The sequence below is a fragment of the Leucopleurus acutus genome (genome assembly GCF_964270905.1).
Source record: "Leucopleurus acutus genome assembly, chromosome: 6".
Classification (NCBI taxonomy): Eukaryota; Metazoa; Chordata; class Mammalia; order Artiodactyla; family Delphinidae; genus Leucopleurus; species Leucopleurus acutus.
In genome coordinates this window covers 80,039,791-80,062,660 of record NC_139149.1, presented here as the reverse complement: position 1 = coordinate 80,062,660, position 22,870 = coordinate 80,039,791, and the positions used below count along the sequence as shown (strand labels likewise).

General features: G+C 40.7%; 1 protein-coding gene across 1 annotated transcript in view; it reads left to right on the top strand.

Moving 5' to 3' along the window:
• HECW2 (HECT, C2 and WW domain containing E3 ubiquitin protein ligase 2) overlaps positions 1 to 22,870 on the top strand; it is a 129,271-nt gene that overhangs the window by 84,737 nt on the left and 21,664 nt on the right. The window contains exons 12-17 of the mRNA XM_082841909.1: positions 2,425 to 2,545; positions 4,267 to 4,380; positions 15,533 to 15,685; positions 17,673 to 17,771; positions 21,131 to 21,260; positions 22,504 to 22,650. Coding sequence (XP_082698035.1) covers positions 2,425 to 2,545; positions 4,267 to 4,380; positions 15,533 to 15,685; positions 17,673 to 17,771; positions 21,131 to 21,260; positions 22,504 to 22,650 — 764 coding nt within the window. The remainder of the gene's footprint in view (positions 1 to 2,424; positions 2,546 to 4,266; positions 4,381 to 15,532; positions 15,686 to 17,672; positions 17,772 to 21,130; positions 21,261 to 22,503; positions 22,651 to 22,870) is intronic.

Genomic DNA, 22,870 nt, shown 5'->3' with positions numbered 1-22,870 from the left:
CTCCAGCTTAGTATGTAGAAAGCCTCATATGCTCCTGTCCACCAGCATCATTTCCCATGCTGCTTTAGCATCAGACAGACCTGGCTCAGATCCTGAATCTACTATTCACTGTCATATGACTTCAGTTTCCTTAGTTACAAAGTGGTGATGACAGTAATAATACTAATGCCTGCTTCTTAGACTTGTGAGGATTTCCCAAGATCCTCTCTGTAAAGTGAATGGTCCTTAATGCATAGCAGACACAACAAATGACAGCTATTGTTATTGTTTAAAAAGCTTTATATTGGGCTTCCCTGGTGGCGCAGTGGTTGAGAGTACGCCTGCCGATGCAGGGGACACGGATTCGTGCCCCCGTCCGGGAGGATCCCACGTGCCACGGAGCGGCTGGGCCCGTGAGCCATGGCCGCTGAGCCTGCGCGTCCGGAGCCTGTGCTCCGCAACGGGGGAGGCCATAGCAGTGAGAGGCCCGCGTACAGCAAAAAAAAAAAAAAAAACTTTATATTACCATGAGAGCTTCCTCTTCCTCCTCTTCCTTACTTATCTATTCTTACCAATTCTTATTTCACATTTTGTAAAATTTCCTCTGAGTCACCATAGTCCAGGCTAGTCCTCGTGCCCTCAGGCCTCCATTACTTCAACTACTTCTAGGTCTTTCCTCCTTCCCGCCCTTAATCCACTCCAAAAATCATTTCTGAAATAAAACACCACTTGTTTGTTATTCCCTTGCTTAAGAACCTATGAAGGCTTCCCACTGCTGCATCACGCTCACACTTCTCAGCTAGGTCTTTAAAAATTCTTCTCATAATTTCATACCAAACTTCTGACCAATTTAATTTCCTACTTACGTCCTAGCACTCCCTCTCTGCTCTAGGTTAGTGGGGTCTCCTCCGTGTCTTCTGAACATGCAGGCAATGCTTATTGCAGCTCTTGCTGCCCTGCCCCAGTATAGACTATAGTTCTCCCATGTTTATAAGGCCTGGTTCCAATAACATCTCCTCCCTAAAGTCGTCTCCATTTTGATCTCTCCTTATCCTCATTTACTGTTACTTTTCTATAACACTGATCTCAGATGCATCCTCCCTGAGTGGCGGTGGCACAGTGGAGAGCACGTGCTTCACCTAATGGGGCAGCTGCCCTCTGTAGCCCCAGGGAAATGCAAGCCAGTTGTTGCAAGAGTTCCCAACTGACTTTCACGAGAAATCAGGATTTTTTTTTTTCTTCTTGAAATCTCCTCATTTTTAAATGTTGGCAGTTAATTTAAAATCTTTAGAACATTGTGTGGCAAACAAAATCTATAGGGCTGGGTATAGCCCCAGGGCTATCGTTTTGTTCCTTCTGCTTTAGAGTTTGTATACCATCTAGTTTAAGACTTAAATATTCTCTAGTTGTTTGATATGTTCTATTTCTGTCTTCCCAACCAAGATATCCACTCCAGCAACCCGACCTTATCCATTCTGAGCATCTGTTGCTGAACCTAACACAGCGTTAGCAAAAAATAATCATCACGTAGTTGATTCATGCATAAAGATATATTTAAGGAGCTTACATGGTATGTAATGCACAAGACATCACAATTTTTGTTTTCTGGTTTCTTTTATTGTTTTGTGAAATATGTCTTGGGAAATATCCAGTGTTTTCGTCATGGCGCCGATTCCCATATTCATCATCAGTTTTGTATCTCCGCTTGTTGGTTAGTCACAGTGTGACACAAAACCAGATTTTTCTATGGAAAGAGGCACAAACCATGTTGCTTTTATATTTTATTAATGATGCTTGCCGTGGAATGACATGGAATGACATGTAATGACATGACATCTTTAGATAATCTGTAGGTAATTACAGTACTTGGCGTGTATTAAGAATGCAACAAATCACGGTATTTTTACTCTGCACAACCAGGAGACATGTGCCTTCTGCAATTATGGCTGAATTCTGTTTTCAAATCAAGATTATTCTACCCTGTGGTATGAAATATAATGTTGTAGGTTTTTCATCAAGTATGGAAACTCACTCTTCTTGCTTTGCATACCACATACTTTCACACGATAACTTCCTATTTGCTGTGATATCATCTCAGCCGTAAGCAAAGATATTCCACCCTGAACACTTACCATTAGACATGAGTAACTGTTTGACTCATATTGATTTGGACTGAAAAGAGGAACATATTTGACTAACACATGGGCACCATTGTAACTCTTCAAACAGGATTTGAAGGCCACAAAGAAGACATCTTAAGATCCTGGTTAAGCTCTGTGATAGCCTTCGACTTGGAGAGGTGAAAAGTGCAGGGACCTAAAAGTATTGCCTCCTTTTACTTGTGAACTGTGGTCTCAGCCCCATGGTAATATTTTTCATGGTGATGTGATGAACATAAGGACATCGCACAAATCCACACCCTTGTCTCTTCGTGCTTCGTTGTAGGTACTCAGCGTGCCAATGCCCGTGCTCCAGCCCCTTACAAGCGAGACTTTGAAGCCAAACTGAGAAACTTTTACAGGAAGTTAGAGACTAAAGGATATGGACAAGGCCCAGGGAAATTAAAGTAAGTCAAAATAATACAAACCCCAGGATTTGTAGATGGCGAAAAGATGGGATGCAATTTGGAATGTAGGAAATGGATTGATTAGGGATGACCAGCCTTCGTTTTAGTCGGCATAATTATCTGGGCATGTGCAAATTACAGGATCATCTAAAACATAGTTCTTGAATTAAGCACAATTAAACTTACGGTTTTAAAACAGACAGGAAAGAGACGACCATGTTTCACATAAAAATAAGGCAAAATTAAAAGCTGATTTATTTTGTTCTCCTGAAAAGTACCTCTTGGTTGACTTATATCGCATATTCATTAGATATAAGGCTGTCACCGTGTCTTGTATTGCACGTCACTGTCTCCTGGGCTGACCTGAGTGTAGGACTACTGCTCAGCTCTGTTTCCTTCTGTGAAGTAAGCTTAACTTGTCCAACGGAATATGTCATGAATGTTGTTTCTGCCTGTCTTTATCCACCTCCCTTTAAATGGGGAAATTGACACATCATCCTGTTGTTTGGCCTAGAATTATCTGAACTTCCTACTTACGCATACTCCCTTCAGCCCCACCTCCACCCCTGTCCCATGTCCCCACTAGAGATCACTATGCCACTTGAGAGAGGACAGAGGAGGGAGGGTCTGACTGCAGAAGCGTTGGGACCCGGATGTGTGAGAGAATTGCCCAGCCCAACAGGCACACGGCTCACTGCACCCCATGCAGGGCTTGCTCATCTGAACTCACAGGTTCCCCTTTCATCACCCTCGAAAACATCAACCCGCTCCAAACACCGTACCTCTCAGAGCTTCACTTACTAAGGTCTTGCTGATCAAGCTTTCATACCTTCAGCCTCCCTATCATCTCCCTTTCCATTACTATTTGCATTAAGGGAAAATTGACACCTGTTTAAGGGTGACTTAAATTGTTATTGTCACAAGTAGATTAATCAACCACCAGTATCATTCATTTGTATCTGTCACTTAGGGAATCTCAAGATTCACTTAATTTTAAAGTTAAACTAAGGACAACAGGGCTTCCCTGGTGGCGCAGTGGTTGAGAGTACGCCTGCCGATGCAGGGGACACGGGTTCGTGCCCCGGTCCGGGAGGATCCCACATGCCACGGAGCGGCTGGGCCCGTGAGCCATGGCCGCTGAGCCTGCGCGTCCGGAGCCTGTGCTCCGCAACGGGAGAGGCCACAACAGTGAGAGGCCCGCGTACCGCAAAAAAAAAAAAAAACAAAAAACAAAAAACTAAGCACAACAGTAAACTCCACTGCTTTGGAGGACACTGAGAATTTTTTTGTCCTTCTTGTTCTCACTGTTATCTTTCTAGGTACTTAAGAATTGAATTCCTAAGTGCATTCAGGCTTAAAACATTACCTCCTAGGGTTGCTCTTCCTTTCCTAAACAAATGTTTTGTGTGTGTGTGTTGTTTTGTAATCATTTTCCTTCTGGGATAAATTGATGTGACCATTCAGAAAGGACTCTTGCATTGGCTTTACAGGTCTTAGGTGGGGTGCTCTATTTACCAATGATTCTCTGTTGTAACTTTTGTTAATGCTATTAAGAGTTACAGACAGATGTGTGCTTTATTGCAGATAGCGATGATAGTAAGTCACTCCACTTTTCCCCTAATTAATTGTGGTAAGTGGAAGTTAAATGGCAACTGCCCAGTTCTGGAAAGATAAGGATTAGGAAATAATCTGTATTTTTCAAATTGTCTTTTTCTGGACAGGTTAATTATCAGAAGAGATCACTTGCTCGAAGATGCTTTTAATCAGATTATGGGCTACTCCAGAAAAGACCTGCAGAGAAATAAGCTGTATGTCACATTTGTTGGGGAGGAAGGGTGAGTAACACAGAGAAGTGGCCTGTGAAGCACAGGCTGTGGCTGCCGGAGGATGTTTCCCCACACCGTCCCCTGCGGTTGCCTGAAACAGGAAATCCTTCTGACGGAAAATGCTGTTCTCATACACTTAAACCTTTCAGTTTTGTTTTTTTTTAAGCTTCCTTTGATTTTTAAATCATTTGACATAGAAATTCTTTGGTAAAAGCTCTAACTATAGATCATTTTTGAGAGCAGAAACTTAGTTTCGTTTCTTCTCTCCGTAACTCTTTCTCTCAAAGGGAAAACATGTTTGTTTGTTTGTTTGTTTTATTGAAGTATAGTTGATTTACAATGTTGTGTTAATTTCTGCTGTACAGCACAGTGATTCAGTTATACATATATGTACATTCTTTTTAAAATTATTTTCCATTATGGTTTATCACAGGATATTGAATATAGTTCCCTGTGCTATACAATAGGATCTTGTTGTTTATTCATCCTCTATATAATAGTTTGCGTCTGCTAACCCCAAGCTCCTCCCACTCTATCCCTCCCTCCCCCCCACCCCCCGCCACCCTGGCAACCACAAGTCTGTTCTCTATGTCTGTGAGTCTGTTTCTGTTTTGTAGATACATTCATTTCTGTCATCTTTTAGATTCCACATATAAGTGATATCATATAGTATTTGTCTTTCTCTTTCTGACTTACTTCACTTAGTATGATAATCTCTGGGTCAATCCATGTTGCTACAAATGGCATCATTTCATTCTTTTTTATGGCTGAGTAGTATTCCATTGTATATATGTACCACATCTTCTCTATCCATTCATGTGTCGAAGGACATTTAGGTTGTTTCCATGTCCTTGGCTATTGTGAATAGTGCTGCTATGAACGTAGGGGTACATGTATCTTTTTTGAATTAGAGTTTTGTTTGGGTATATGCCCAGGAGTGGGATTGCTGGATCGTATGGCAACTCTATTTTTAGTTTTTGAGAAAGCTTCATACAGTTTTCCATAGTGGCTGTACCCATATACATTCTCACCAACAGTGTAAGAGGATTCAAAACATGGGCTTTGAGATTTAAAAAAAGCAAGGAATTGCATTTTAACATCTATGATCTTGTTATGTGCACAGGAATACTAAGTAAATCGTACTTCACCTGTTAAATAAGCTCAGTTTCAGAATCATGAATTAGAAACTAGTGTTTGCTAGAGAGTAGGGGGCGTGGGGAGGATGCAGGATGGGCGAAATAGGAGAAGGGGATTAAGAGGCGCAAACTTCCATTTGTAAAATAAAGAAGTCACAGGATGTAATGTACAGCAAAGGGAATGTAGTCAATAGCATTGTAATAACTTTGTATGCTGACAAGATGGTAACTAGACTCACAGTGGTGGCCATCTAACAATGTATCAAATTATGGAATCACTACGTTGTATACCTGCAACTAAAATGATATTGTATGTCAACTGTACTTCAATTTTAAAAAGAGGAAAAAAGAAGAATCCTTCTGTTCTACCTGGAAATCTCCCCAGCAGTATCTCTTGGGCCTTGGTTCTTATTTCTCTGTCCCCACTTTTTCTCTTTCTTTGGCACACCTACCAAAATAACTACCTGCCATAAACAGAGTCTAGCCTTGTATGACTATTCCATGAGTGTGCTCATAGAGATAGGGGTTAGGAAATGAATGAGTAAAGACTCCTACACGGTGTTTATTGCATTCAAATAGGCATAACGGTGGTTTTATGACTCTTCAGAAGATGAAAGCTCTCATCTCTCCTAGACCCCTTACTCTTTCCTCATTTCAGGTTTAGGTTTGGAGTCTCAGCACCTTCTTTGTAGACATCACTAGAGTGAATTTTAAAAATACCACGTGATTGTCTGAACTCGGGTTGTCTTCTCTTTAACTCCTTAACTGCTGTTAATTTGGATCATGTTAAGGCTACCTCTCTCAGTCTTGCCCAGGAATAAAGTATATTAGATTATGGAATCGTAGCAATAATATTCAACAAATTCAGCCATTTGGTTTATGGTTAATGAAATGGAGCTGTCAAAGTATAAAATAGGCCTTCCCTGGTGGCGCAGTGGCTGAGAGTCCGCCTGCCGATGCAGGGGACACGGGTTCGTGCCCCCCAGTCCGGGAAGATCCCACATGCCGCGGAGCAGCTGGGCCCGTGAGCCATGGCCGCTGAGCCTGCGCACCCAGAGCCTGTGCTCCGCAACGGGAGAGGCCACAACAGTGAGAGGCCCGCGTACCGCAAAAGAACATTTTTTTAAGTATAAAATAATTCACATGTGCTAGTAGAACTAGATAATAGTAAAATTGAGATTTAAAATTAGGCCTCTTGTCTTCCATCCAGGATTCTTAGACCAGCACTGGGATTTAGGCAAAACTCCTGAACTCTGATCTGTCTGAATTTTTTGCTACCCATGGATCTTTTCACTATTCCGGCTAGTGACTGATAACTTCTCTTGTCACATATAGTGTTGTATAGTCTCCCGGCTGTGACTAGATTAAGGTGAAATACTACATGGGAAAACAATATAATGTGACAAAGTTTGAGAAGCTTGCCTGAGACTTGAGCCTTTTGTTGCTGACAAGCCTTAATGGTTCTAGCTTTTGTTAGTTGCCTTAAAGATGCAGGTGGGCAATTGAAAATGAAGGCAAATGTTTTTAGCCTAATCACAGGTATGCATGGGATTCCAGGTATTTCCTTACATAACTAGTCTGGTTTGGATGAGAATACTTTTCCTCCCCCAGAACTCCAGCTGCCTTTCTTCTTTGTTGGACCACAGTTTGTTGAGATCTCAGAGATGTAGGCAAGCGTCTTTGGAAACCCTGGTACTTAGGTTTGAATAGAACAGATGCTATCATGCTTGGTCATCCTAAAGCTGTCTCCCCATGGTCTGGACTGACATCCATTCCTAGGAGGAGGCCCAGGCAGAGTGGGGCCTGAAACCTTATTTAATTGCCACTAATGTCCAAATGTTTCCTGCCTCCATTTCTTGTCTTCTTCCTGTAACCCTAGAAGGAAAATAAGAGGGAGGATATTTTGAGGTGTGACCTCAGCCCTCAGGGACAATCTCTTAATCAGGCCCCTCTGCATATGGTTTTTTGAAACTGGAATGGGGCCAGATAACTTCTGGTCTCATGGCTTTATCATGTCAGTATCATACATATAGATTGTTAGATATAGACTTTATTTTGCTATTAAGGCATTGGGAATACATAATACTATTTTGAAAGATTAACGCAGTATGCTTGCTAAAAAATTGAAACCTCAAAACAACATAAAATTAAGAAGTTATTTTAGCCTTTGTCATCTTACTACATTAAAATTAAGGATCATAACAATTTCTTTCTGAATTATAATAAATACCCAAAGAGAAAAGCTACCTAGGTTTTTCTATGGAATTGTGAAATGGAGCTGAAAGTTTTCTGGTCACTTTTCCTTCATTAATTTTAATGCCCTCAAAATGTGTCATTTTGTAAGTTCTTCATGTCTAGCTCTAGTAATAGGTATTAAAAAATGTATATGCCTAGTGCCCAGATGTTGGCTTGCAATATCATTCTTCAATAAAAGGGACTAGGGCTCCTTGGAGAAATGGGTGATTCTAGGACTGGGGCAGGAAATATACAAGACAGCACCTGAAGCATCTTGTGCCAGAAAGTATAGAGGAGCTCAGACAGCTCACAGTGATGTCAAAGGGACACAAGAACCAACTGAAAGAGCTGCCAGTGGTCAAAGGTGGAATAATTGGAGCAAAAAAATAAAGTAGTATTGGATTAGAACCCCAAAGTATAAAATAAATATCTATATACTGATATAAATAAAATAAATATCTATATACTGATATAAATACACAATTGAATAAATAAATAAATAACAATAGACAAATTTGTGCAGATTTCCAAATAATTCTGCATAATTCCCTGCTCCTTAATTGTGAGTTGCACATAGTGACTTTCTTCCAAATAATACAGTATGAAAGGGGGAAAAAGAAGTTAAGTCTACAGTGGAGAAGCCTGACAAACACACAGCCAGGTGATCAAGGCTAAAATCTAAAATCAACAGTGATATATCCTGTTGATAGTATGTACCCTTGGTATGATGTGATGAGAATGACACTCTACTGTCTTCCTCCCAAAAACATGTAACACCAGTCTAATCAGGAGAAGACATCAGATAAATCCAAATTGAGGAACATTCTACAAGATTACCTTATCAGTGCCCCTTAAAACTGTCAAGGTCATCAAAAACCAAAAGCATCTAAGAAACTGTCACAGCCAAGATGAACCTAAGGAAACATGGCAATTAAATGTAATGTGGTATCCTGAATGGGATCCTGGATCAGTAAAGGGACATTAAGCAAAAACGAAAGAAATCTGACTAAAGTATAGGTTTTAGTTAATAATGTATCAGTATCAGTTCATTTTGTAACAAATGTACTGTACTTATGTAAGATGTTGATAAGAGGGAAACTTGAGTGTGAGGTATATAAGAATTCTCCCTACTGTCTTTGTAACTTTTCTATACATCAAAAACTAATCTAAAATAGAACATTTATTAAAGAAAGCATAGAGTCAGGATTTGGGGAGATTTAGAGAATGTTTCCCTGAACAACTTTTCTTATTTCTTTGCTGTCTGATGAGTGATTGCCACCAGGGTAATTTTTGGTATGTGTATACTTCCTTCTGCACTTGAGGTCAGGAGAGTAATAAGTATATAGATACAGTTCATTCTGTGGAAGGAATTAGTAGAGGTATTGATTGGTATGTATAGAGTATTATTTTGTGTTGCTAAAGTCAACTTTGTTATCTGTGAGGGAATAATACTTTGCAATTCTTATTGATACCATCTCACTGATTGTATTTTCTACCTGTCATAATCAGGGTCTTTATTTATAATAGATTAGTGAGGGCATAAAGAGAAAAGGATTTATTTTTAAGAATAATGCGTCTGCCTGCCCTCCAAAAAGGTGTGAATTAGCAGATTCACTCAGAGACTGCAGCTCTGCTTTATCTAAGATGTTTCTTTGCGTAGGTCTTGACACATGATATATAGGTTGTTCCTGAAATGGAAGAGCTGAGTCAAGAGAAATGATGGGAAATGTTATAGTCATAAATTTACAGGACGACTACAAATTCCATGTGAGGTAGAATTAACCCCAGAATAGTAGAGATGCCTGTATTCAATTAAAAATACAAAAATAAATCTAGAATCTATTAATGTAAATATACTAGTTGACAGCTAATTATTATATCTCGCTAAAATAATGCTTCATGTTATGCTTGGCTTTTTTCTGAAAAGCAGACGGTTTCTAAGCAAAACACTGATTTAATTTGGTCAGCGCTGAAGATTTTGTTCTAGTCATTAAAATCTCTACCCAACTTAATTTGGTTATCTGCTCTTCCAAAGTGGGGAAGAGGAGAAGACAGCAGTGGTGGAAGAGCTTGGAAACTGAGTCATCTTGACTGAATGTGGTGGGAAATTGCATACTCTAGTTGCCTCTTTCTGTTGTGCTTCTGTCCGCCTAGAAGTTGCTTCTTTAGGAAGGGAGCCAGTAGAATACCGCATATTCTCTAGTGTATTATTTTCTTCTAAATGTGTGGTGTCAAAACTTAGCTAGGCAGACTGTTGTGTTCTGATGGGACATTTGGGGCCATTCACTTCTTTTTATTTTTTTTTATTGAAGTACAATTGATTTACAATATTGTGTTAGTTTCAGGTGTACATTCACTTCTTAGTACCCAAAACAAGTAAGGAAATAATGGCCTGGATAAAGAGAGGATGTTTACACTGTGATTGCCTCGCCTTTTTTTTTTTCTCCATGGCCAGCTCTATAAAAGGCACCTTTCTTTAGGAAAGAATGAGTTCATTATATGTAAGGTGCCATTGATGTGACATTAGTCATCTGTCTTGCAAAGCCACACTTGGACTAGGGAGGGGATGCGTGCAAACAGTTCTAGTTTGGGGGTTTAAGAACAGGTGCGCTCTTCCTGTGATATTTCTACTTAGACAGATGAAAGCAACTAGGGAGGATGAGATCTGAAAGGTTTTCTTGGGTCCCTGCTTATAAAATAACCAGCAGCTGTTAACATCTGACTGATCTAGAGGTTGTCTGGGGCCCTGGGCTTGATCATTTATTCCTCAGCAATGTGTAAAGCTTCAAGTGAAACTTTATGGTGCTGCTTGTTTTCTTCTAAAAAGAGACACTTGCAGGATAACCTAACTGATCCCTACCATGCTGGAGAAGGGCGCTTCTGTATCTAGGCTTTGGCTTGGTGTCACCAGGTAAAACTTTGTCATACTGATTGCTCACAAAATTCCTTACTCACCCATCAGGCCTTCTTCAGTGGCTCAAGAACCAAAGCCTTGCTGCTATAAGTATCTGAGGCTGAATCAGGTGTGTAGGCCATCTGTGCCTGAACCAACTTGTAAGAAAGCAGAGTCTTCCAGAAAACTTGTAGGAAATGATAGTGAGACTTCCCAATGGCACCATCCTCTTGCATTTTATAGTCTACTTCCTTTGGAATACTTGGTAAATTTTAGTTGAAAATAAAGAACAGGAGAATAAAACTATTTATTTTAACAAACACTGGCTGCTACTAACAACTCGGGTGGTGTCAGCCCAGCAACGGGATGGTGTTTAAAATGCCTCATCGGCACTTCATGGGGCTCAAAACGACATTGCCACCCTAAGGACATCTGTGCTTATTCCGAAATGGCCTCAGATGCAGCTGTTGCGTGGCTACACACCCGTTGTCCGGAGTTTCATTATTTCCATGCCAAGTCTTTAGCTGTGGAACCAACCTAACTGGCAGAACAGGAATGTAACAAATGAGCCCTGTGATATGAGTCATATTAACTATTTATATGGAAGAGGTTGCTAAGAGAGGAAGCGCATGCATAAGGTATCCTGCTGGGACACGTCTTATTGAATTAGGTAGACATATGTAATGTGTAGTCAACAACCTGCCCTCAGATACGCGGTTCTAAATTTCAGATTATAATCAAATCAAACTTTAAAAACTGTCTTGGCTTTAGAGTGACTCTATCAGTGCTGCTAGAGTTAAAAAAACAGCAGATAAAAGCCTGAGCAGTTGAGGAAGATACATTTCCCTCCTAGAGGAGCTGCTAGCTTTGTTCTCTCTTGGGAAAAAAAGGAGTTTTACTTTTCAACTTAACTCCTCAGGGGACATTCATTGTATCTTTAGCCAGATTTAGTTATCATCATGAAAAAGGAACCAATCAGTGAGGTCCATCTTTGTTGTTTTAAGAAACTCTACCATATTAGAAGATGTTAGACTTGGAAAAGGCAAGGAGCAAGCTTTCTAAGCATAATTCACTTGAGCGATTTCTGACAGTGTTTGCTAATCGGGTTGTCTCTTAAGGACTGGCATGAGCTATTAATGCATTGAATATAAGGCAGACTTGTGCAAAACTGTTCACTCTGCTAGATGTGAAATAACAATGTAAATTATGTTGATTTCCTTTAGAGAGCATCAGACAGCTCCACTCAGTGATTCAACAATATAAACTGATCCCCTCCTGTGTATCAGGCTAAGTACTCAGGATCCAAAAATGAGAAAGACATAGTCCCTGCCCTCAGTAGGGTTACAGTTTAGATGTGTGTCTGGTGGGAGGCAGACAATTATAAGACACTCTGTTAAGTGTGGTATTATTAAAACACTGAGAGCTGAAGCTCAGTGAAAACCTGCTGTTTCTAACTGAATGCCACTGTTTAATTTTAAGCAGCTAAAAACCCATTTTACTTTACCAGTTGTCTCTTTGTAAGAACACTGACTCACAGAGTGTTTGACTCATGTTTCAGCTGTCTGTGACCCTTATCCTCGTGTGCCTTGATTGTGTCTGAAGGTTTCTGCAGAGCAGGGACCCCGCAGGCCAAGGCTCACTCACAGTCTCACCCTAGGGTGTGTGCAACTCTCCTGGAGGTTGCATACACCCGAGGGTATCGTTGTCATTTTATCTTGCCTTGAAGTGATCCTCACTAAAGAAGAGGGTTTAGGGTAAGTCAGGTTTTTTAATAAAGCAGCATTTTCCTCCTACTTTCTTCTGTAGCAGGGGTTGACAAACTTTCTCTGTAAAGGGCCAGATAGTAAATATTTTAGGCTTTACAGACCATACGTTCCCTGTTGCACCTACTCAACTCTGCCATCCTAACAGGAAAGCAGCCCCAGACAACACATAAACAAATGGGCGTGGCTGTGTTCCAATAAAACTTTATTTACAAAGCCAGGGGGTGGGCCAGATTTGGCCCTCAGGCCATAGTTTGCCATAAGCAACGTTGTTTTGCTTATGAGCGTTTAAAATTTATTGAAGGGTGAGCTGTAAGGAGTAATGAACATTACGCTTGGGATCAGGAAACTGGTGTCAAGACCTGGATCCTCCAGTGCAGCTTTCATTTGATACAAGTCAGTGATTTCCTTCAGCCCCAGTCTTCTCAATGAAATGAGGGGATGGGCGAAATGACTGTTCAGATACTATTGATGGCATTCTCTGTTTCTGAAGAGACACAGGGGTCTGAAATTCACCATCGATAGGAAATTTAGAGATGTTTTGCATCCACAGGGATCCAGGTAGACTGGAATCATGAACTCAGTCTCACAAAGTGAATTTTAGTAGGAAAACTATAACATCTAGTACTTAGGTTTTAAAAAGATACAGTGAGGGGCTTCCCTGGTGGCGCAGTGGTTGAGAGTCCGCCTGCTGATGCAGGGGACACAGGTTCGTGCCCCGGTCCGGGAAGATCCCACATGCTGCAGAGCGGCTGGGCCCGTGAGCCATGGCCGCTGAACCTGTGCGTCCGGAGCCTGTGCTCCGCAACAGGAGAGGCCACAGCAGTGAGAGGCCCGCATACCGCAAAAAAACAAAACAAAAAAGATACAGTGAACGTGCAGACAGTATGGGAGAGTCCTAGGTTAAAGAAGCATAGGTGAAAGGTTTGAGCTGATGACTAGTTTATGATGAGTCAACAGAGTCAAGTGACTGCCCCACAAGGCAGAGTGACATTAAGCTGCATTAGTGGGGAAAAGTTCCAGGAAAAGAGGTCAAGAGCCCTTTCTAAGTTTTTGTTAAGGAGACCACACCTTGAGTGTTGTGATCAGCATAGACACCGCCCCCTTAGGTCAGACTTTGACACTTGGAGAGTGTCCAGAGCAGAGGACCAGTGTGGTGAGGGAATTCCCTACCCTGCATTGAGAGGAGGTTGAAAGAAGTGTCTGTGTTCATGAGTGAGGAGGGGGCAGGGACCAAGGATATGGAAACTGCTGAACTTAGAGTTCTTGTAGAAAATGACTTTTGAAAAAAAATTTACATCTTTAGCATCTAGATTAATACCCAAAACATAATAGGCACTCAAATATTTGTTGAAAGAAAACCTCTAAGTATGTGAAGAACGTTCAAGTGGAAAAAGTATTCTACTTGTTCTTGGTGGCGTCAGAGACCACAACGAGGACAGTGGAAGGAAGCCACGAGACGCTGCCTTGGTCTCGGCACCAAGAGGGGTAGCCTGCGTCACTGTACCTGGCAGGCAGCCAGAGGGCTGCTTTGGGAGCCCCCCCTAGGGTGATCTGAGCATAGTCCCACAGTTCCTGGTAGCCACAGTATATTCAGCTGCCCCAGAAGGCAGTTCTGTCATGTCACCTTAAGGCCTCTCTGGCCTTGAGAGTCTGCTGTGTTTGCATTTTTCTGTACACATAGGTTTCTTGTCAGTCTACACTCACGTCTCCTAAAGTGCAGTGTGGACTGGTGAGGTGTGAAATGATTGTAGCTGTTACATAGACTGACATTTTTTATTTTAATATTTATGTGTTTCTTTTAATGTGTATTAGAAAAGATATAAAGCTAACACATCATAATTCCATCAATATTGTATAAGACAAGGCCACATTGGAAAAGCAAGTAAAGCTAGAAATATTAAGGAAATGGCAGTGCGTGTATCGCAAAAATTGAGAAAGTAGGTGGACAGCTGAGGTCTGTTCTAGGTAAATTCTATTAAACTCTTGTCTAAGACATATAAAAGCCATTTCACTTTTCTTACTAGTATTCCAACTCCCTCTTCTACCTATAATAGGATGCTTTTCTCTCTCACACAATCCCATCACCACCCAAGACTCAGATGATTTCTTTGTCATTAAAAAAAAAAAAAAAAAACAGTAATGCCCACTGGAGGAAATTCCATAAGAGGAAAAAAAGTAGAGTGAACAAAGGAAGTCTTATAAAATCCCACCACCCCAACTTATCTGTAGCTTTCATTCCCCCTTCAGAATTCCTTCCTGTCTTTGAACCCTTGTGTAAACTTTTTATCATAGGGTAGATGTACTTTACATTTTTCATTTTAAATTGAGCATATCAAATTGCTTTATTGCAAACTCCTCTTGCTGTGTTTTTTGCTCTCAGCATTTTTGGCCACTTGTCATTCCTCAAACCTCACACAATAATTTCTCAAAATTTACTTTGACCCTGATTTCTTTGTAAGTAAAATGGAATCTACACTGTAGTTCAGGCGCTGGAGTTTCAGCCTCTTCTCCAAATACCTTACCGACGAAGCTTTAGACACCCTCACTTTTCTTGTTTATAGTTTTCCGTGGCATTTTATAATTTAAAGTTTTCACGTGAACCCTATCATTCCATCTTTTGCCTCTGATCTCCCTAGGAGGCCTTGTATCTGTAATGCCCTCTCACCAATCCACTAAAGTCTCTTTCCTTCCCATTTAAAAGTGTTTCAGAAATCCATGAGGACTCCATGTCCCATGGATGTATGTAGCTGATGCCCTCTGGTTTAACCTGCTTAAATAAAGCATTCCCACTGTACCCTCTCTCCCCATAACCTGGCTTTGGGCATTTCAATATACCTTTTTCTGCATATTTATACAATCAAATTATTAGCATACTGCCTATCTCATCCATTATCTGATATGTAGCTTTAGTTTTAGATATGCTCCATATAAATGTCCATTACGTTATTTTGGGTCAAAACATGTTTGAGATCAGGAATCATGATCATTCTGTCCAGTGTTTTGGACAGTCCTGGTGTGTGGATAATTAGACTTCTAAGGAGTATTCTGTAGAAAGTTGAGCACTGTAGAAAATGTGTCTAATAAATAGAAAAAGATAATAACTGGTTGTTCTTTTTGTGAATTTTTTAAAGGCTGGATTACAGTGGACCTTCCAGAGAGTTTTTCTTCCTGGTATCCAGAGAACTCTTTAACCCATATTATGGCTTATTTGAATATTCAGCCAATGACACATACACAGTACAAATAAGTCCCATGTCTGCTTTTGTAGACAATCACCATGAATGGTAAGTATTTTTTTTCTCCAACGCTTTTCTTCAGCTGATTTTCTGTGATATTAGTTTTTATAGGAACCCACACTTCTTTTTTAAACATTTTTTCCCTTGGAGAAAATCATATTTTCAGTTAACTGTCTCATTTGACTCTTGTTTGTGTTGTCAAATTTAATATACAGGCAGTCTCCAAGCTAGGAATAGATTATGTTCCATAAGACCAATTTTAAGTGAGTTGGGTAGAATTCAAAAGGTTTTTTCCACTGAAGGAAAGTTGCGGGTGATGTTAGGTTCCCAGCAAGACCCTAAATCCCTCTCTGCAGCTTTGGGCCACTCTGAGATCTGACGGGGGCAGGTGGGGGGTGAGTAGGGGAATGTCCTGACCCAGAGGTCAGGCAGCTTAGGGAGCAGCCCTTGGGGAAGTGGCTAACACTGGGGGAGGGGCAGAGCAGCTGGGCTGTTGGTGTTCTAGGGGGAGGGAGGGCGGGAGGATGGGGTGCTCTGGAGGAATGGGAGGTGGAAGAGAATGCTGGCAGGCAGGCAGGCAGGAGTGCGGAGTCACAGCAGTGGCCCCTTACCCTAGTGACTGGTTCAAGTTTGTAGCCAGGAATTGCCCCTTTCCTAATTTCTCACACAAAACCAAGGAAAACTGGGCTAGGATTCCCATCTGGGAATTATTTATTCTGAAAATCCCGAATTGCACTCTTTTCATGACATTTATTTTTACATGCCTGCATTTATAGACTTGAAGTATCTTTATAACCCCTGTTTGCTTGTTCCTGTTCATTTTCACTATAGTAACAAAAAAGAGAACATGAGTACGACTCATGGAAACAATTTCTTTGAGTCATGAGGTTAATATTGGTGGGTGGAGGGCATTAAGTTTTAGGACTTATTCTTCAAATTAACTTCCGTTTAACTACAATTTGGAGTCCTCCTAAGAGTAGCTATGGCAGTTATACTAACGTAAGTGGATAAAGAAAAACAAAGCTGCTGGACATTCATCTTAAAATGGTTGCCTAACACTAAAATTACAAATGAATAGTATGGACCTCAGTGTGGATTTACACTTTTGGAAGGCATCAGGCTTTCAAAGAGCTAGAAACTTGAATACTTCCGAAAAAGAAAATACATGTACATCTCAGCAAACCCAGTCGTGACAGATATATTTAGTAAAATTTCCGAAGTGATTCAGTATAGAATTGAGCACTGAAATTTTAAAGAACAGAATGTCCCATGAGGAAACTCCCTCAAATGTACACATGCATAATTCTTGGATTGTGAGTTATCATCGAGAGAGGGGTTTGAGAGAGAACAGAAATAGGAACTTTCTCACTCTGAGACTGGGCTTTTCCTCAAAAGGGAATTGCCACTAGGTTTGCATTAGAGAAATCCTGCTAATATTTATGCAAGCAAACTACAAGGGGACAACATTTTCCCCACCACCACTGGTCTCATTCTGTCAACGTTTCTTAGAAGTGATATAGGGAAATTTCACTGCCATGCTAACAGGAAATTCATGTTGGCCATGTAGGGTGCTACATGGTGGACATTACTGACACGGGGTGAAAGTGGAGCAGTATCTCTCTGAACATCAGAGTGAAACAGATTTCTTCTACAAGGAGATGTGACTATCAGCCTAATGAAGACCCAGCCTGCAGTGCACACAGACTCTCATGGACAAACTTAGATGATTAGAACTGGAAAGCATTCTTGAGAGCAAATTGAACCGTTCAGAAATTGCCCCATGGGGCTTCCCTGGTGGCGCAGTGGTTGAGAGTCCGCCTGCCGATGCAGGGGACACGGGTTCGTGCCCTGGTCCGGGAAGATCCCACGTGGGGCCTGTGAGCCATGGCCACTGAGCCTGCGCGTCCGGAGCCTGTGCTCCGCAATGGGAGAGGCCACAACAGTAGAGGCCCGCGTACTGCAAAAAAAAAAAAAAAAAAAAAAGGAAAGAAATTGCTCCATGATGTGTAAGCCATCTCCTGCTTTTCCTTCACAGGTTCCGGTTCAGTGGTAGGATCCTTGGTCTTGCACTAATTCACCAGTATTTGTTGGATGCCTTCTTCACACGGCCCTTTTATAAGGCTCTTCTCAGAATGTAAGAGTGTTTTTATTGCTTATGTAATTAGCATGTAAAGAATGTAATATTTCCTTTATCAAAAAGGGTCTTTTGACAATGTCATTTATCGGCTCACTATCTCAAATCTATTACTTAATAGTGATTTAGATTTCTGAAACTAATCAACTAATATAATTTCAAATGTGGTTACTGGATTTTTCCAGCTTCTGTTCCTTTATTCCTGTCTTGCTCCCAAAGGCTTAGTTTTGCTCCACTCTGAATAATTCATTCTCATTTGTTGCTACACATGTGTCTTCAAAACACTTGTACTTCAAATACAGTGCTGGAATTCCTGTGGTATTAATGCCGATTATTAATAGAATAGTTGTGGCTTAGTCTTGGTGACTCACAGCCCCCCATCTTTCACAAGATGCATTTTACATTTTGCTTTATGCAAACTTTCAACTGTTTATTCTTGGTTCATATTTTCATTCTCTTTTTTTTAAAATGTGTTTGTTTGTCAGAGGTGTGCAATATTTTTAAAGTCCCATATTTATCTTGAGATCTCTCTATATGCAAGACAGTCATTTACGATGGCAGATGAAAATTTAGCATTCACAGAATTTTTTCTTCATTGTTAGCACAATGAAAGATTGCAGTTATTGTGAAATGTAGAGCAAACAGTTTCTGTCCTAGAATCAGTAGTCATTTTCAAGGATGAACAGAAGAAGGCAACTGTCTGTGAGGGTAGTAGCTCAAACTTGCAATGAGAAAACACAGAATGATTGCATGGCTCTGACCAGCTCATTCCTTAACCAAGGCCATGTATCTGCTTTCTGTCAAAATGGAAGCCTAGAGCTCAATTGAAAGCAAAGTATTTCTAATAGTTCTTAAAGAGGGTCAGTAGGAAGACCTTTGCCATCCTCCCTTTTGGTATATGGACCGATGAAGTCCTGGGCACCTGGACACTGGCTTCTGCCTCTCTGGTTCTTCTGGCCCATATGCACCTTCCCATTTCATGCCTTATCTCTCATTTTCCATCTAAGCTTCCTGAAAGAGTAGTCTACACTGACTGTTGACACACCCTCAACACATTTTAGCCTGGCTTTTTTTCCCACCAATAACCTATGGAAGCTTTTAAAGAATGTTTTTTAGTCTTTATCTTAATAGACCGTTCTGCTGCTTTTGATACTGTTGACCCCTCCCAACCCCACCACCCATTTCTCTTGCGTTCTTCCTTCACTGGCCTATGTGACACTGTGCTCTCCTGGTTCTCCTTGCACTTTTATGCCTCCTTTGTGGATGTCCTGACTTGCCCTTAAACCTCGATGTTCCTGAAGCTTCCATTCTTGTCCCCTTGCTTTCCTCTCTCTGTGTGCTCTCATGGGATATCTCTTTACCTGTCTCATCTACTCTCCAATCCGCACCCACAGACATGATCTCCCTTGAGTCGTAGGCTCAAGCGGTCAACATTCCACTGAATATCTCCTCTTGTATGTCTCACAGGCACCTCAGAATCAACATGGTTAAAACTAGACTCATCAATTTCTCCTGACCTAAAAATGTACCTTCTCCCTTATATGCCCAGTCACAGATCAAGGTGCCAACATTCTCAAGTCACTCTGGTCAGAAATTGGGCGTCATCCTCAAACAGGGATGGTGAATACACAGCACAATTTCTTCTCTTCCCCACCTCCCACCCCATTCCCATGGTACAGGTCACAAATCATTTAGGTACTTTTTCCTGCTGAACTCGTTGTGGCCTCAGGAATTTTTCAACTTTTGGCCCTCAGGACTGCCAATGAATCAGAGTTGTCTTGTAACTTGAGTTCATTTGCCATCCTGTTTTAGATATACTTCTTTATACTACCCAGTAAAACCATTTATTAATTTCCACATTCACCTCCTAAATAATTCTTAAATTCATCTTCTCTACCCTAATAGCTGTGCCCTAATTAAAATCCTTATCTTATTTTGGCCAGATTACTGTAGTGATCTATTAATTGGTTTCCACCCAATGATTACCGCCCCCCCCCCCAATTTTAAGTAATCCTCAACACTGCCACTTCCAGAAGAACAATTTAAAGTCACATCTCATGTCTCACCATGTCATTCCCTGTTTTAAAACCTTTCAGTAGTTCTGAATCACCAAGCTCCTTAGAATGACGTTCAGACCTGCTCCCAGCTACCTTTCCAGCCTCATTCTCTAGACATTCTGTCTTGTGGTTAACTCTCTGGTGCTGCCAGTATGCTTGGAAAATCTGTATACTCCATCCCTTTGTGCTTTGTTCAGGTTGTCTTCTTCTCCTGTCTCTCTTTTTCCCCTTCTTCTCCTTTTCATCCATTCCCCTTTACCTCTCTAGCTTGAAACATCCTGCAAACTTTAATATAGGTATCATCTGCTCCAAAAGGCTTCTTCTAAATCTCCAGGTCAAAGTAAATGCTTTGCATGTTTGCTGTGGGAGATCCCTATATCTACCTTATCTTTTTTTTTTTTTTTAACTGAAGTGTAATGTACATATAGAGAAGTGCACTAATAATAAGTGTTACCCACCCTAGGCTATCACTTATCACCTTACGTTAACTTATCTATTTGTGTCCCTGTCTCTCCCACTAGACCATTAGCTCCTTGAGGGCAGTAACTGTTTATCAAGTAGCTATTAAGATATTTGGCACATACTTGATGCCTAATACATGTGTAGGCTGAACTAAACAAAATGGTCTTTGAAATTGGACTGATGGGAGGAAGTTTCAAGACAACTAAAGCAAATCAATTGCTACCATCTTACAACAGGGTCATATAATAGTAACTCCACCTCATGTAGATCTTCTCTTAGAAAACCATTATAATTGTAGAGCAGTTCTGTAGCTTTCAGTTTTCAGAATCACAGAAAGAATAAGAACCATGAAGAAAAAAGGGACGTATGTGAATGTGGATCACAGAATCTAGTCTTTTAAAAAAAAGTTAAATTACAGTATAGAAACATACGAAGAATTTCTAATTAGGAGAATGATAATTTAAGATTGTATAACATAGCCAAAGAATACTGAACCCAAGTTGTCAACTCGAGTTCCATTTCCAGCTCTGGCATTAATCGTGGGTGACTGTGCAAACGGCAGCCACTCTTTGCACCTCCAGTTCTGTGTCTTAAAAGACAAAACAAACTGAGTGATTCCTAAGGCATTTTAGATATCAGAATTTTTCAATTTTATGTCAAATTTCTGAATTATTTCACTGGTTTGGTTACTAACTTTGACGAAGAACATTCCAGAAATCACTGCCTGTTTTAGTTGATCTTGTTCTTGTCATTATTTCTTAGTTTCTTTCCTCACAACTCTGGGTTTTTGCTAATAGCCATGACTACATTTTTTTTTTTTCTATCCGTTTATCATCTTAGTCTCTGTGACCTGAGTGATCTAGAATACCTTGATGAAGAATTTCACCAGAGCCTGCAGTGGATGAAAGACAATGACATCCATGACATCCTGGACCTCACGTTCACTGTGAACGAAGAAGTTTTTGGGCAGGTCTGTGTGTGTGAATAACTGGTGACTAAGTGTGGTAATTGAAGGCTGTTGGTTGGTGAAGAATTAATTCAGTGGCCTAAGATCAGATGCTTATTTATTTGTGGTGGGTTGGGTGGTTTAAACCCAGGTTTATGTACAGTTACAATATTCTTGGTTATAAAGGTTATTCTAATGCCGACTTCAGATTAAAATTTTCTAATTTGTAGACTGCACTATTTGTATGTTGTAAACAATCCTTTTATTTCCAACTAAAATATCCTCATAAGATATTAGAATGTGCCTTGTACCAAATACAGTTTTTAAATATCCATGCTACCCCAGAGTTGAATATTAAATTATTTAATTGGCCCTTGTACTTAACTCTCATTCATGTTTAACAACTGAAATGGATTGTTTTGAAGCTGAGGGAAAGTAAACAATATTTTGGTGAAGGTTTGGAAACATATTGTTTTTTAAAAAAGTTGGTAGAAGAGTTGGTAAAAGATTTTCAGAAATTATATGCTAATTCATAATTAATATTCTTAGTTAAACATTAATACTTGGCTGGTCTCCTGAATTTCATATTTTGGAAAAGAAGTTCTCAGTTTAACATTCGCTTGAATGTAATTCTGCTTCCTAAGGTACACGTTTACCTAAATATTGGCTTTCTATATGTAGTTGATTGTGAATCCTAAAGGAATTTGTGAAAATGTCTTTTTGTCAAACATTCAAATAGCAGTGGGACAGAATCTGGAGCCCTTTTGTTTCCATTTAAAAGACTTATTTGTTTAATCAGAATTTAAAGCTTAACCTTGCAACACATATATACATATTTTTTGCGATATGCGGGCCTCTCACTGTTGTGGCCTCTGCCGTTGCAGAGCACAGGCTCCGGATGCGCAGGCTCAGCGGCCATGGCTCATGGGCCCAGCCGCTCCGCGGCATGTGGGATCTTCCTAGACCGGGGCACGAACCCGCGTCCCCGGCATCAGCAGGCGGACTCTCAACCACTGCGCCACCAGGGAAGCCCCGCAACACATATATTTTCAACCACTGAGGCTCTCAGACGTCTGCTCATTACTTAGCTTTCCCTGAGCATCAGTGGGTGCCTGGGCTCTGTGCTGGTGCCACACACCCTGCTTGTGGGATGTACCCGGGCCAGGGCAGAGACAGGTAGCTGACTGATTCCAGCTCATTGGTACCAGTGGTCTTACAACATCAAGAGTATTGCTTTATGGTCAGTCCTTTTGTTTTTTAATCGCAGATTACCGAACGAGAATTAAAACCAGGGGGTGCTAACATCCCAGTCACCGAGAAGAATAAGAAGGAGTACATCGAGAGGATGGTGAAATGGAGGATTGAGAGGGGTGTTGTGCAGCAAACAGAGAGCTTAGTGCGTGGCTTTTATGAGGTAAAAACAATCAGCAGGAGTGGGGTTCTCAGTCTGATGTCAGCAATACCTTGGTCCACTTCACTGTACTTCATATGTGTGCAATTTCTCTTTGGTATATTTACCGCTATTTCAGTTCAAACACTTCAACAATTTTTCCTGTATGTTTTAAGAACACAAAAAAAGCTTATTGCCCTGTTACAAGAAATCACTGAAATAAAATGACCTGCATTCAAATAGC